The following is a 14,398-nucleotide window of genomic DNA, read 5'->3' as shown; positions in this document are numbered from 1 at the left end:
CAGCATTAAAAGGAGACAGCCAACAGAAATCAAGTCTCATTAAGATACTAAAGTTTTTTTTTATTTTAAAACATAAAGAAACTGCAACTTACACGATGAGGTCACCGGTGAGGCGAACCAATGAGAGAAGGATGTGTTTCAGAGAAGAGGCCAAAGGCAACGACTGACAAGTCAGAGTCCCCAGATGAGCTGCTTGGATGGCACTGATGTAGCTCTCAGATGGGATGGTATCATTAGCAAACGCATTTCGCTGAGAGAAAAAAAAAAGAAAGTAAAATTTATTTCAGCGACAGAAATACTTGGTACAATTTTTATTTGATTTCCTCATTTTTAAATACATGCAAATGCACTGTATACAAAGATATTTAAAGATCATCTTAACTAAAAAGCTCTAGCCAAAATTGTATATAAAAAAAAAAAAAAAAGAAGTTTCTTCACTTACCCATGAGCCAATGTTGGGGAACTCATTAGTGTGGACGCTGTTCCAAGTCTCACATACCGTTTGTACAGCCGATGGCAAGTTCTGCATCAAGTTATGACCTGTAAAGTTTAATTTAAGATTAGGTTAAAACTGATATATTACACAGAGCTGTCAAAGCAATTGTGTTATTTGCCTGGAGTTCAAAAAAATTTAAAATATACCCAGCAGGTTGGCCTTGCAGCGTGTGGAGCCAATGGACAGAACTGCAGCGTAACCTTGGAGCTTTGCATCAGTCAGCTTGTTTTCACCTTCCTCTGGGATGTTTAACAGGAGGTAGGATCTGGTAAAGAAAAGATAAATCAGACTTCTTATATTCTTTTCATATTTAAGAAAATATGATTCAAGAGCAAACTTAGAATGGCTTCCACAAGTGGTTGATTCTTACCTTGTGAAGGCAGTATAAGTGTCTGTGAGCTGTAGCGTAGCAGGCAGCAAGTTTTTTGTGACATCGGACGACTTGTGGGCGTCGGCCTCGATTGCAACCTTGGACAAATGTTCATCTAATGAAATCTGGACTTTAGAGATGACTGCATCCAGAGTATAAATAGCTTGCAGGGAGGGCAGCTGGTGAAGTGGGAGGACGACGTTCGGATCAACACTTGAAAAGGTGGAAATCTGAAACAGAATATTTTTTGTCAAAGGGAGACCCGTTGGTGTAAAATATTGTTTAAGGAACAAAGAGAGACAGTTGTAATAAATACCTGTCTGGCAATGTACTCCTCTGCAAGCTCCACATCATATTTCACGGTGCTGCACTTTGATACCGTCGTCTCAACCAGAGATGCTGCTTGGTCTGCTTTCATTCCCTGCTTTACCAAGTGCTCCTGATGACGCAGGCAGAACAGTGCCACAAAAACCACAAGTTAATAAAGATAAATCAGCACCACTTTAGTGTGGTGCTGTACAGTTTTTAATCCACAAATAAAATGTCTCTGAATAAACAACATATAAGAAAACAAAAACTTTAATTTTCAGTTTTAATTACTAATTTAAAGTGGGGAAAAAAAACATAAAAGTAGCTGACGTCAAATGACATACTTTTCCACAGTGACTCTTCTGGTTTTAAAACAAGCAGTAATACTTTAAAGCTGAAACCAACCTTGATCCAGTGAACGTACGTAGACACCCGCAGACGTGAGGACCACCGCAGCGTATGCAGGATGTCACTTTCACTGGGGTCGCTGCAGCCAGTCTTCAGCTGCTCCATGAAAGCTTTGGAGGGTGGCAACACTCCCAGGATTCTCCAGAGAACCAGGAAGTAGTACTGAAGGGAGCAGGCCTCCTGTGTCAAGTTCAAACAGCATTAGGCGACCGTGTAATGAGCTTACAAAGTCATCAACATGACATATTTCTTAATGGTATCTCAAATATTATCATAAAACACCAATAAAATATCAGCCGAAGCTTGTTTGCTCAGCTTGGATATGGTGAACCCACCACAGGAGTGATTGGTTTGCTCTCCTGTCTTCTGGCTGTATCAAACTGAGAGCCTGCTTCCAGGAGTGAGACCAGCCACGCATACAGCTCGTCATATTTAACCGCTCCACTGACCAGCTTTGGAAATACCTGACAAAACGAATAGCAAGAGGCTTAATTAACTGGTATTTACAGTGAACTGTATTATTAATAACTGTGCAGATTTGAAAGGATTTGACAGTTAACTGTACCTTACTATCCAACCTGCTGATGTCATCTTCAGATGCCTCAGGAGACAGCACACAGTAGAACTTGGGCTGAACATTTGAATCTTAAAAAAATATTTTAAATTAATTTGGAGTTAAAGAGATTTACTAATGTAATAGCAGTAGAGCAGCTGGACTTAAAAAAAAGAGCTGGGAGAAAATTGGGTGATTTTTAGGATGTACCTGCTGAACAGTGTTTGGCCCAGTTCTCCTCCACCTCTTTGAATCCATAGTAAAGCGGGAGACCGCTACGTTTTCCACCTTCCTGAACAGAACTCGGTCCGCCGGAGGGCGGGGTGAGGAGGTTGTACTGCACCTGCAATGAAAGTTCATCAAGCCGTTTAATTTTTAAACTTAGTAAAATATTTTATGGAAAAGAACAAGGTAGGCCACTTATGATAGAAAAGGGATGTGTAAAACCAAAGATCCTACATGTCTTATTTTCACCTAAAATAGAAGAAAAAAATAAATAAACTGAATTTACCCCCAAAATTGTATGAACTGATTGCATTTTTTTTAAATCTAGAAATTACTTTTGTTTATTCTCAGGAACAAAAACAGCACATTAGTCACCCTTTTTCTATACTTCATTTCTAGTTGCACTTACTATGAAATTAAATTCAAACCAAAAAAAATAAAAAAAATTGTATTCTAAATAAAATTTTCTATCTTAAGGAGATTCAATTTGTTGGTGAAACACTTGCACCAAAAAGTATTAAATAATAAGAATCAATCTGCGGTGTACTGGTTGGACAAATTTATTCCACCATCTTAATCTGCAAAATTATTCAAATGTCCTGAGGACCAAACTTTGTCTGCTCCAGTCTAAGACATGCATTGAGCCTTAATATTTGTAAAATCTGCGCTTTCAATTAAAAAAACAATTAGTTAAATAAAGTATTAACCTGCTCAAAGAGATATAAGGGAGCTTTGGAGTAGTGACGCATCAGGTAATCAAAAACCAGTAGCAACCGGGCCAAGTTGAGGGGTACCGCCTTCAGTTGGGAGTCTCTGCTCTGTGCCACTTCAACAATGGCCTGGGTGAGCATGGTGAGGACGGACCGTCGACCGCGCTCAGACAGGTTGTGGAAAAGGAGCAGGAGCAACTGGAGGTGTTCCACATTAAGGTCGTCCTCTGACTGGACAGAGCCCTGGATGGTGTGCTGTTTCAGGGTTCCTAGAAATCTGGAGTAATGACCAGTAAAAAACAGGGAAAAAAACAAAAGAGAGGGAAATAAGCATGAGCAAACTGGAATAATGTGATGTGTGATTACAGAAATAATACACCACTGAGTTCCCCATGTTTATGTCTTTATTTTATTAAATATTTAAACGCTTTTATAAACATTACTGCCAAAAGAAAATAAATAAAAAAACTGCCCGTTTATTTATTTTTAATTATGCATTCTAACATATTATGGCTTAGTGCGGTAATGACACAGATGAACTCCACCTGATTCATTGCAAACACAATTATGGAAAAAAATCAGCCATTGATTTTGTTCTTGCAGAGCTTTGGAGATGGAGATCATCTTGACATGCATTTATTTTGACATCACTTTAACAGTTTTGCTGAACGTACAAGAAAACAAAATACATTACGAGTATTGGTGACATCAGGGCTTTAAAGAATAAATAAAACCAATAAGTGGATCAGAAAGGTCACAAAGCAACAAAATTGCTTTAAAAATATTCTGGTTGTGATAACTACAGTTCAGCTTCAACCATTAATCTGTAACCAATACTGATGAAGAAAAATAGCTTCCTACATTTTATGATGCAATGTAAAATAAGAAAAAAAGAAAAAGCGGGGAAAAAACAAAACAAGGTGCAAGACAAGAATGACAAATTACACTCCATGATAGGGACAGATTAATACTTCTATGATAATCCTACCTTTCCCAAACTTTCATGCACTCCGGCACATCTGGTTCTCCCTGCATGCTGGCTTTGTGCTGCCAGATGAGGAGAAGTCTGGAGAGAACCGACAATGACTGAGGGTGAATGTACAGAGGCCAGGGACCTTCTGAGAAGGGAGCAACACCCAGCTGTTGCAGGAGGGTGTTCTGTGAAAGATAAGATGCAAAAAGAAAAAAATTATTCTCACCAGCCATTACCTTTTACTTATAGGCTACAAATGTCCCATAATCTTTAGGAAATGGTAAAGCATTAAAAAAATGTCTTGCCTGCAAAACCGGAGATGGAAGATCTGAGGTGACTAGAGTGTGGTTGAAGTGGTACAGAGCTAAAGCAAACACTTCATCTGAGGAACCTAAGAGACAAAAACATGACACACTCTTCTTCATATTTTGTAAAGCTATGAACAAAAACGTGTATTGTTTGGCAAAGCATACCTTTGACATCTTTATCCACGTCTTTGATGATGCTGGCAAGCGTCGCCATGTGCTGCTCTGTAAGAGAGACGCTGACGTAGTTGCGGATGAAGTTGTTCCTGGACTTCAGCATTGAGGTGGTGATGAAGTTCAGAATGCTGGAGGCCAAACTGAGGAACTACAAGAACGGTTACGGGTCAGAGTGGCGCCACAGGATGTTGTTTAAAAACTAAAACATCTATAAGCCCTTAGGAAATAGGCCAATTTTATTAAAAGTTTATGAAAATAGAGGTGATTTACCATTTCCGGATCCTTCCGACCTGCTAAAATGTTGCCGTTCTCGCTTGGATTCTGTTTGCTGGGACTCTTGAGTCTGGGTGACGTCTCCAGGGGCGGAGGAGGGGGAGGGGGTGGAGGAGCCACTTTGTCTTTGGTAGGTGAAATGGCCTCTTCAAACCACAGTCCAAGGATGGGTTCACTGTCGTCATCTGCCAAAGAAATTCAGGTAATTTAACCGCATTGATTCAAGTGAAACTGAAAAAGAAAACATGTTCCACGTCTACAACAAGCCATTTGTGGGGGTACAATAGAAAACATAAAAAGCTTCACATTGGTTCATGACATCTTTCGCAGCACAAGCAGTGGACAACAGCCAAGGACCAAAGTAGATAGTGAATATTCTTGTTTTGGTTTCTTTTTGTGTTCTAACCCTCATAAATAATTACAGAACTAAGAATAAGGACGAATTTGTAACTGGATAGCACCGCATCAGATTGCAAGAGTGAATTATTATTGTTTATTATTATAAACAACTGTATTTGTTTGTATAGGTTACATATTAAAACAAAAGCAAATTAATTAAATTAAAGCTGTATTTCTTGACCTTAAATGTTTGAACAACCAGTTCCATAGAGCAAATTCTTAGTTTTCTTTCTTTAAAATATGTTTTTCACCATCAGGTTCATGTAATGTTCTATTTCTAAAATCTGTTTAGTAGCAGCTTCTGATTGAGCACATTCTTATTCATGCATTTGTGACACAGGCAACATTCAGACAAATGATACTAGGGTCACATTCCAACACTTTATGCAGAATACATATCTCTTTACTGTACAAGGCAACCTCTGGCTCACAAAAATGATAATATCTCACAGTCATATTATTAAATGGGGGCCATAATTTATTAGACAAAAATGTGTCAGGAGTTTAGATCTGACATAATGACACAAAAAATATTCATCAAGTATCATAGATTGTTGCTAACTCCACTTTATGAACAAAAACTGGTCAACTTCTTAAATGTTATTTTAGGTTACTCATCAGGCAGGACATTGTGTCTAATCAAACGTTTTTCCGTCTGTGTAAATGGATGCCTAGAGTGAATTATTATTGTTCACTCTAGGCATCTAGAGTGCCTAGAGTGCCCAGAGTGCCTAGAGAACTTGTTTGCTCAGGCAAACAAGTTCTTTTAATGACTTTAACCTCAAAGTTCAGACTAGTGAGGCTGTCACACAGCTGAATGTTTACATATGCTGTATGAAAACATAACTGGTCCCTTTCTAAATCAGACTAAATGTTTATTTAACCCAGTTACATACATTTTCTTTAGTACTTTTAAATGAGCTAAACAGGACATTTTTGTCTGATTTCATCTCAGGAAAAAGGGTTTTCTCCCCCCCTTTTCTTAAGTGTATTTGTTTTGAAATCTATAAGTTTATTATAGTCTTTTTCATAGAATTTTATTATGTTTTAAAAAGATAAGCTGTGACAAAGAACCTTCCAAGTATTGAGATCATATAATATCCTTCATTACTAGAAAAATGTTAATTCTACTCAGTAAATACTTCATAGCTAAGCTTTTCCAAGAAAATAACATTCTTTGGCTTTGATATTGTTGCTAAGAAAAGAACACCAAGTTAGCCATCTTTAGTATGAAACAGTTGCTGAAACATAAAGAAGGCACAAAAAGATATCTAAAACTAAACTGCAGTTCAAACAGAGTTTAGCCTTGTTGCCTCTGTTCCTAATATAAGCATTCAATAGTTGTTGACATACATAAGGCGAGTTATTATTAGAGTTCCTTTGGAGAAATTAGAATCAGGCAAAAGATGGTTTCAGCAGGTCAGAGCTTTAAAAAAACAAAATGATTGAAAACTGGCCACAAATCTTTGCCCCTCACATTTTTAACAACAAAACAAACAACCTGGTAAATCCTATCCACATAAAAATATGTCGATTAACATAAAATGATTCCACCACCAACACAAACCCTCCCCATTTGAAAATTTAAGCCTCAATTTACTCCATCATGCCAACCCTTTCGTCTGTCCTCTGACCCACAACACACAAAACATTCAAGCCTGTCGGTGATGCTATCCAACAACAGTGAAGTCATTTCAAGACAGAAAAAAAAGAGAGAGAGAGAGACAGCTTTTATGTTTTTAAAAGAACATCACATCAAGCTGTTCTTCACATCTGCATGCAAAACACATAAATCAAAACTTTTTAGGTGACGGCAAGATGAAGCATTTTGTGTTTCAGACCTTCACGTACAACTTAAAGTGACTGTATTCAAGAATGATACCAATATTTTGATGTGGGTTCTTCTGTTTTATTCAAGAGTCCAGATCTACCTCAATAACAACCAACGGTTAAAATTTGAAAACTAAACTAATGACAAGTCTGCGTTAAAGGACTTCTAAAGTCACATCGGCTTTGGTAATTTACCTGTTAATTTTTTTTTTTGTCTTGAAATGTGACAAAAAATTATCAAACACAGTTCAGAGCTGCATTAGGCAACTAGGTTAGTATTTGCTCGTTATTACCAATAAATATAAACAATAATAATGCCAGTTTCAAACCAGAGGCTCTGATTAGTTTTTAGAAAACATGCGTTGTTAAATATCAACAGACCATGCGATTTGAACAGTGTTATGCAATTTTTCCAGTGAAAATCCAGGTTATATTTTGTGCTCTGATAATAAACTATGTTTTTCTGTCACATGCTGTTGTGGAAAAACAACAGCGAGGTAATCATAGCCGCAGATTGGAAGAGATAAGTGCTCTAAATATAGAAAGCAAAAGAAAAAGATTCCAAGCATACAAGGAGCTTCACTCTTTCATTGTAGATTACAATACAGTTTACTTTCGGTTTATCAGTCAGCTCTAATGATTGTTTTCGTACTAAATTTAATAAGCACCCACATTTAGGAGCATTGGTATTATCCTTAGAAAGACAGCGAGCCACAGATGAACCTCTGACAGAAACAATGTGAAATAGCTGATAAGAATCACAAGAAAATACTATTTTTATAGTATTTTTTTTTTTTTTTTTTACTTTTACATGGCTGTTCATCTCTGGCTTAATCATTTTTAGAGGATTAGGTTGATAACTCAAGAGTCTAATTTGTGTAACATAACAAAAAAAAGAAAATGAATCTAAGACAGCGATGTGGACACCAAGTCTTTAACCTGAGGACAGAAAACTGCTGACCTGAGACACAAGCTGCACTTGTCTTCTCCTCTCTTCTTTCTGCTGAAATAGTAAACACTGTCAACTAAACTGGCATTGTTTAAGGAAGGGAAGAAAAATGAACATCACTGTGTGCATATATGCATTTATCTTTCACTGCTGCCATTTCCTGACTGACATTTAGCTAAAAAAAAAAAAACAGCTTTTTTATTTCTACAAAATCCATGGTCATTTGACCATTTTAAATCTCAAAAATGTACTTGCTTTAGAACATTTTTTTCCTGTATTTTCAGATAGTAAAATCATGTAGTTACCCACCAGAATTTCTAAACAAAAGTCCCCCGTTTTAAACAGCAAAAACATTTCCCTTCATCTCAAAGGTCTCCCATAGTATTTATTTTTCCTACTATGCATGCAAATACGCTGCTCCTTCCCTATGACTTAAAATCCCCAAATTTAAACTGCTTTATTGGAATATATTCTAGCATTTGTTAGGCCATCTGAAGTGTTGATCCTTTTCCTGAATCCAGAAAAATAAAGTACCTTGGCTGCTGTCCTCCTCCGTGCTGCTGAAATCGTCTTCATAGTAGGTGTTTGAATCTGTCGACGCACTGGCATCACTGCTAACTGAGCCCTTTCTTTGGCGCTGCAGAACACAAGCCTGAAAAAAAAAAAGAAAACACACCAGAGCCTTAACTATAACATCTACAGTAAATAGTATGCATTATTCCTGTGTTTTGAAACAAGTCCCCGACAAAAACTTTTAAAAAAAGATGCAAGAAAAATGTTTTATGTCATTGTTTTAAAGGTCAATATACTTCTCTGGTTACAATGAATCCTTTTAGCTATTGCTTTATGTGAAGCTACATTATGAAAACCATCTAATTTATTCCCCAAGTATTTTCAAACTACATTATAATCTGCACCTTTTTGTAAGAGGTGGAGAGGAGGGTGAAGAGAAGATTTGTGAGAGGAACAGAGTCGATGAGCCTTTGGACCCTCTGGATTGACGTGCTTTGTGCCATGATGTTGAGCTCGGCAGGTGGTCCATCACTTGCCCACCCCTGCAGAAAGGGGGAAGGCGATTATAAAGAAGAAACATTACTCACAGAGTTTAGTTGTATATTTAATTCTGCACATGACATATGCTTCTAAGTTGTGTGGCAAAATGTTGTACCACTGAAACTCGATAAATCCTACCAGCAGTCCGTGAATACTAACTTGACTGGTTTGCAAACCTGCACATCTTCATTTCGTTGGCTGTTAAAGACGGTGTGCGACTTGGCAAGAGTTACAGAACATTCACAAACCAAAAGCGTTAAAGACTTGTGTTTAACACATTTTAGCCATTAACACCGAGAACCAAGTGTTAATGGCTAAAATGTTCTCAGAAGATGCTGGGTCATTCGACCTCTTGCCACCTGGCACCCCCATTTCTCACTCCCATGTTGCCACTTGAACTCAGGTTCCTGGGTTTCTGTTTGTCTATGTATTTTGATGTTTTTGTAAATCATCAAGATAAATAATGAAATATCTGGCAGAAATTAAATATATATTTTCTGTACGCTTTACATAGTTTCTATCATTTGTGATTCTGATCCCCATTTGGGTGAGTTTATTCTTACAAAACATGAACTGACATAATCCCTGATTAAGCCAAAAATAGTAGGGAGTGGTCTCTTGCACCACGTCTTGTTACAGTAGAATATAAACACACAGTTGAAAATTATTTTCAGTCATTGGTGGTTAAATTGAGTACAAAGCAACCCCCTAGTAACACATCAAAACTAGGGCTGTAGTGATACAATAATCTCACAATACGATACACGATATTCTGCTCACGGTACGATATATATTGTGATATTCAGCAAACGATACAATTCAATACACTTGCGATTTTCTGAAAAATTTTATAGGGACAGAGTGATTTTGGTGACATTTTGTGACTGTTATAGAGTTGAATTGAATTAATTTAACTGAAAACTGATTAAAAGCACCAACTACACAATACCTGGCTCTGGTTGGACATGGACACAGACTTAAAAGTCGACAGCTGGACAAAATTAATCAAAGAAGTGGTGAGAAAACATGTTTCTTTTAATTGAAACAGTACAAACTGTAGCTTACATGTATTTGTAAAGTAAATAAAGTGGCCCAAGTACCCTGCTCTGAATAGTTTGATACCTTTTTAACCTTGACCCTTAACATCTGAAGGAATCACTCTAAGGCTGATGACCTAATCACTCTCCTGGCGAAGCAAGCAGTGAGTGAGCAAGATGACAGTTGGATGTTTCGATACTTGCGGATGAATATCGATATTTTTCTAGGAAAGAAAATATCAATATATATCGCAAAATCGATATTACAAAGCCCTAATCAAAACATCAAAACATCCCCAGGCAGCTCCTAACTTTACCTAAGAACGACCAAAACTGAAAACGTCCAAAAGAATTAAATGACACCTTTTCAGAGCAATTACTGCTTTCAATTTTGTCAACATGTCAGCAACAAGACTATCAGGCTCCTAATCACTTTGCAACAGTAAAATGTCATTTATAAGTAACTGAAATTTGTTTTGCCGAATGTAGAGCCGTTTCTTCACCTCAACTAATCAAGTGTAAAATGTCGCGTTTTGGAGGTAATGGATTCTTAAAATTAACAAAATGTGATTATTCATGAATGCTGCTGCTGATAATAACACCACGGCATCATAGATGTATGATTAAAAAATAGCAGTACAATCGTTTAATAAGATAACAATACAATAGGAAACAACCATGACCGCTGAGAACTGAACTCACCCGGTGCAAAGCCTCCACTTGCAAATCCTGGAAGAGCGAGGTCAAAAGTTTGATGGCGTGATTGGCCAGTATTACAGACAATATTCCAAACCCTTGGTGTCTTGAGAAAAAATGAGCACAAAAACAGAAGCAAAAATTAATTTGAACACCAAAACTGTTTAAAAAATCTCTAAGTAGTTACTTAGTAATTGCTTTTTACAGAATTATTTTTTTATGAGACCCATTTACCAGGATTGTTTTAAGAATATATAAAAATTGGCCAAAATCAACAGTAAGAACTAAACAAATAACATAAAATATTTAATAGATTCCAGCATTTATCAGATATTTCAGCAATCAAGCTCTTCTTATAACTGCTGACCAGCATTTTGCATGTTCCCACTGTTATTTTGATGATTTATTTTTGGTGATGAGCTATAAATCTGTGAGACTGGAAGGATTCCTCTCCACCAAATTAATCTTTAACTTCCTCCACAGATTCTCTGTCAGCCTCAATAGGGACTCTGGCTAATTCACTCCAAAACATTAACATATTCAGCCAGCAGAAACATGCTTGTAAAATTAAAAGATAACTAAACATGGGACATTAAGTCATGCTGTCTTAAGTGTACACATATGTATTTATTTTTATTTTAATAATTTAAAATCACCCTTTGCCAGGGCCAAGTTTTGGCGATCCTGCGCCATCCTTGGTGCGAGCAGCAATATCCCGGACACGCAGAGCAGCCAGGGGATCCTTCTCTTTGCCTTTGTCTGCCAGGGCGGTCGGGCTCAGGTTCAGAATTAGGTACAGGCTGTTTAAGAGGCACCAGGCTCCAAGCAGCTGGAAGTTCTGATAATGCTGAAGTACAACAGAGTCACAAAATGTGTCCTTAAGTTGAACATTAAAAAAAGGCATTTATCATATAAAGGACAGAAAGTGCAGGGCACACGTTTCTTTAGCTGTTCTAGTTTTCTAATCAAACCTGGCACTCACCTCTCCTCCAGCTCGGCGAGAGTTGCTGATCGCTTGCCCAATCATTTCGTAGATCTCCAACTGTTGGAACACAGATTTTGTATTTGTAATATTTTTTTATATGTTTCAAAAGGGAAAAGAGCAAGAGCATCAATAAAAGAATACAAAACATTTTTATTAAAAGCTCTGGCATCTCTTTACATTTAATGTTTGACCAAACTAAATATGGTGTTTAAGCTTTGGTAACCTAAATTAAAAGCCTTTTAAAAAATCATTATTTAAATTCAAAATATACATGATTTGCAATAAATAAGTAATTTTGTCCATTTACACTGCTATTTTTTGAAACAGCCATGCAAGTCTATAAGCATTTCTTCACAGAGAATTACAACACAAAGCATAAATAAATGGATCAATAAATATAAATAAATAACTAGACTTTGTGTTAAAAAACACACACGCAGATCCATTTAAAGAGCTTTAGTTTTAATGCCTAAACATTGGCTAAACCATCAATAATTTTGTACTTCTGGCACTTACACATTTCTGAACAATGGTGGCAGCGTCATTTTCGTAGTCCTCTTCTTTAGTTCCAGTAGAGGCAGAGCGAAGCTGCAATCCGCTGCCCACCTGAAGGATTGCCATGCAAGTGGCCACACTCACGCCTACAAAACACATAAAGTACTTTTAAATTCAGCAATTCAATAAAAAAAAAAACTCACAGAAAGACAGAAAGAAAGACAGATGTTTGTAACAAAGGAAGGTTGCGAGGATAGAAGGAAGGTGGGTGGGGGGACAGAAGGAAGAAGACATCAATAAAGGAAATCTGGAAATGTAAATAATTCTTCACACTTTTTTTTTTTATATTCTTGCAGAGCAGAAAAGATACTGAAATCAGAAGATATTTCTGTGTCCTTTCTGTCATGTCTTTGCAGACAGCCTTGTTGCAGTCAGTTGCTCTTGATGATTGTGGCAAAGAAACTTCAGCACAATATTTAGCATGTTAAGTGTATTGCCTTAAAATATTTGTCTGCTGAAGATCATTCCAAAACTTGATTCTCCACTGGTCAATCTTTATTTAGTTGATCAAATTCATAAAAGATTGAGCTAGAAGACGTTTCGCTTTATTTTTACCAAATACGTTTTACACCCACCGGCATAAAGACAGCTAAGGGCCAGCACGGTCATATCCCGTAGTCTTCCTGGGGTCAGAGGTTCCAGTACAGGAAGGGACAGTGTGTCCAGAGCCATGGTGACATCAATCACCAGTGAGTGAAATCTAGACAGAAATTTTATATAATTTTAGTAGGCAAAAAAAAAACATGTAGAGAGTTCAAAGCATACACAAAGACATTTCTATAATTCCAAACCAGATCATAGATTAGATTTAACGAACAAGTACGCACCCATTGCGGACAGCAGTGGCGTCGGCCACCGTAGCCGGCATGATGAAGAAAGAGTTGGCTGAAACCGCATCTTGGAACCGATTGATGTAACGTAGAAAGTACGGCAGGTTTAAACACACCCGTAGTAACTTTTCAGACCCACCTGGGAGACACAAACACAGGGTATAAAACACACTGTTACAGCCAAATTAGTCACAACCCAAGTTACTGCACTGCATCTGATGGGGAACTACTGACCAAGTTCCTGTAAGCTCGACACATTCTGAGAGACAAACGCATTCTTCATTTTGGCCTGAACAGCTTGATCTGTGGTTTGGTCATCTGTGTCACTCTCAGCCTGCAAAGTTTGGGGATTTGAGAAATAAGTACGATGAGCTTTTTTTTCAAACAAAACAGTGACAAAGAATTCAAATAGATCTAAACCAGGAAATTCCCTACATAGAACAAGTTTAATATGAGTTAATTAAATATAAATTTGGTTAACTTTAACCGTTATCAATGGATCACGCTGACCTGCATGTGCGCTGCCGATGGTGAAGCCAAGATGCTGGTAAGATCCGGGTTAAAAACTGAAGTCAACTGATTAAAGAAGTTCATTTGCACTTCTTTTTGTCGAAGTTCAGGGCTCACAACACTGGGTAACTCCTTCTGATCTTCCACTAGACAAAAAAAAAAGACACGCTTTTATATGAGCCACAAATAATTTAGACATTCTTTCTCTAATGGGATTTTGCTTGTTTTCTTCACAAAAAAAAATAAAAAAATACAAATTATGTTTTCTAATGACTTTTGTTTGCTTTGGGATACTCACCGTCCGAGAGGGTCTTGATAGTTTGAGGCAACTTGGCAGACTTCATCATAGCGGTAAATGTAATGATCTCTGTGCGATCCAGCCTGCTGCAGCCAGTGCAAAGTCCTTTTATTAGAAGAATCAGGTGTTTCTGTAGAAGAAATAATACAATGTAAGTGCAATACGCAAACAAAAATTGGATAGCGTTAATTTATGCAGAATTAAAGTGGCAGACAGAAGCAGTCCGTCTCTTCAGAACCTTATAAACCACTGAATGAAGTCTGAAAATAATACAATTTTCTTCCTGCACTTTTTCAAAAATCTGACCTGTGATACAGCACATGCTTCATCTGGATTCTCCAATCGCAGCAATGAAAATTCAATCAGTACTTTGCACGCTGCAGCCACCGACAACAGCTGATTTCTTGGTACTGGAAAATAAAAACAAAACAGTCAAAATCATTCGATTTATTTATTT

General features: G+C 37.3%; 1 protein-coding gene across 10 annotated transcripts in view; it reads right to left on the bottom strand.

The window, feature by feature from the left end:
* Positions 1–14,398, bottom strand: part of ubr4 (ubiquitin protein ligase E3 component n-recognin 4) — a 48,136-nt gene that overhangs the window by 30,710 nt on the left and 3,028 nt on the right. For 6 of the 10 annotated variants that reach the window (XM_008413476.2, XM_017305794.1, XM_017305792.1 and 3 more), the window contains exons 3-29: positions 14,248–14,351; positions 13,942–14,071; positions 13,644–13,789; positions 13,368–13,467; positions 13,131–13,272; positions 12,879–13,003; positions 12,265–12,389; positions 11,746–11,805; positions 11,420–11,610; positions 10,770–10,869; positions 8,895–9,032; positions 8,512–8,629; positions 7,990–8,031; positions 4,797–4,984; positions 4,518–4,674; positions 4,350–4,435; positions 4,060–4,229; positions 3,069–3,348; positions 2,347–2,479; positions 2,149–2,228; positions 1,919–2,047; positions 1,581–1,763; positions 1,183–1,305; positions 867–1,096; positions 643–761; positions 443–540; positions 93–250 (exon numbers count right to left, since the gene is read on the bottom strand). In XM_008413476.2, the coding sequence (XP_008411698.1) occupies positions 93–250; positions 443–540; positions 643–761; positions 867–1,096; positions 1,183–1,305; positions 1,581–1,763; positions 1,919–2,047; positions 2,149–2,228; positions 2,347–2,479; positions 3,069–3,348; positions 4,060–4,229; positions 4,350–4,435; positions 4,518–4,674; positions 4,797–4,984; positions 7,990–8,031; positions 8,512–8,629; positions 8,895–9,032; positions 10,770–10,869; positions 11,420–11,610; positions 11,746–11,805; positions 12,265–12,389; positions 12,879–13,003; positions 13,131–13,272; positions 13,368–13,467; positions 13,644–13,789; positions 13,942–14,071; positions 14,248–14,351 (3,655 nt within the window). The remainder of the gene's footprint in view (positions 1–92; positions 251–442; positions 541–642; positions 762–866; positions 1,097–1,182; positions 1,306–1,580; positions 1,764–1,918; positions 2,048–2,148; positions 2,229–2,346; positions 2,480–3,068; positions 3,349–4,059; positions 4,230–4,349; positions 4,436–4,517; positions 4,675–4,796; positions 4,985–7,989; positions 8,032–8,511; positions 8,630–8,894; positions 9,033–10,769; positions 10,870–11,419; positions 11,611–11,745; positions 11,806–12,264; positions 12,390–12,878; positions 13,004–13,130; positions 13,273–13,367; positions 13,468–13,643; positions 13,790–13,941; positions 14,072–14,247; positions 14,352–14,398) is intronic. The other 4 variants (XM_017305791.1, XM_017305793.1, XM_017305795.1 and 1 more) reach the window with 2 other exon arrangements.

Source organism: Poecilia reticulata, linkage group LG7, assembly GCF_000633615.1.
Source record: "Poecilia reticulata strain Guanapo linkage group LG7, Guppy_female_1.0+MT, whole genome shotgun sequence".
Lineage (NCBI taxonomy): Eukaryota > Metazoa > Chordata > Actinopteri > Cyprinodontiformes > Poeciliidae > Poecilia > Poecilia reticulata.
Note: the sequence above shows the minus strand (reverse complement) of the source record. Positions and strands in the feature narration are given on the sequence as shown.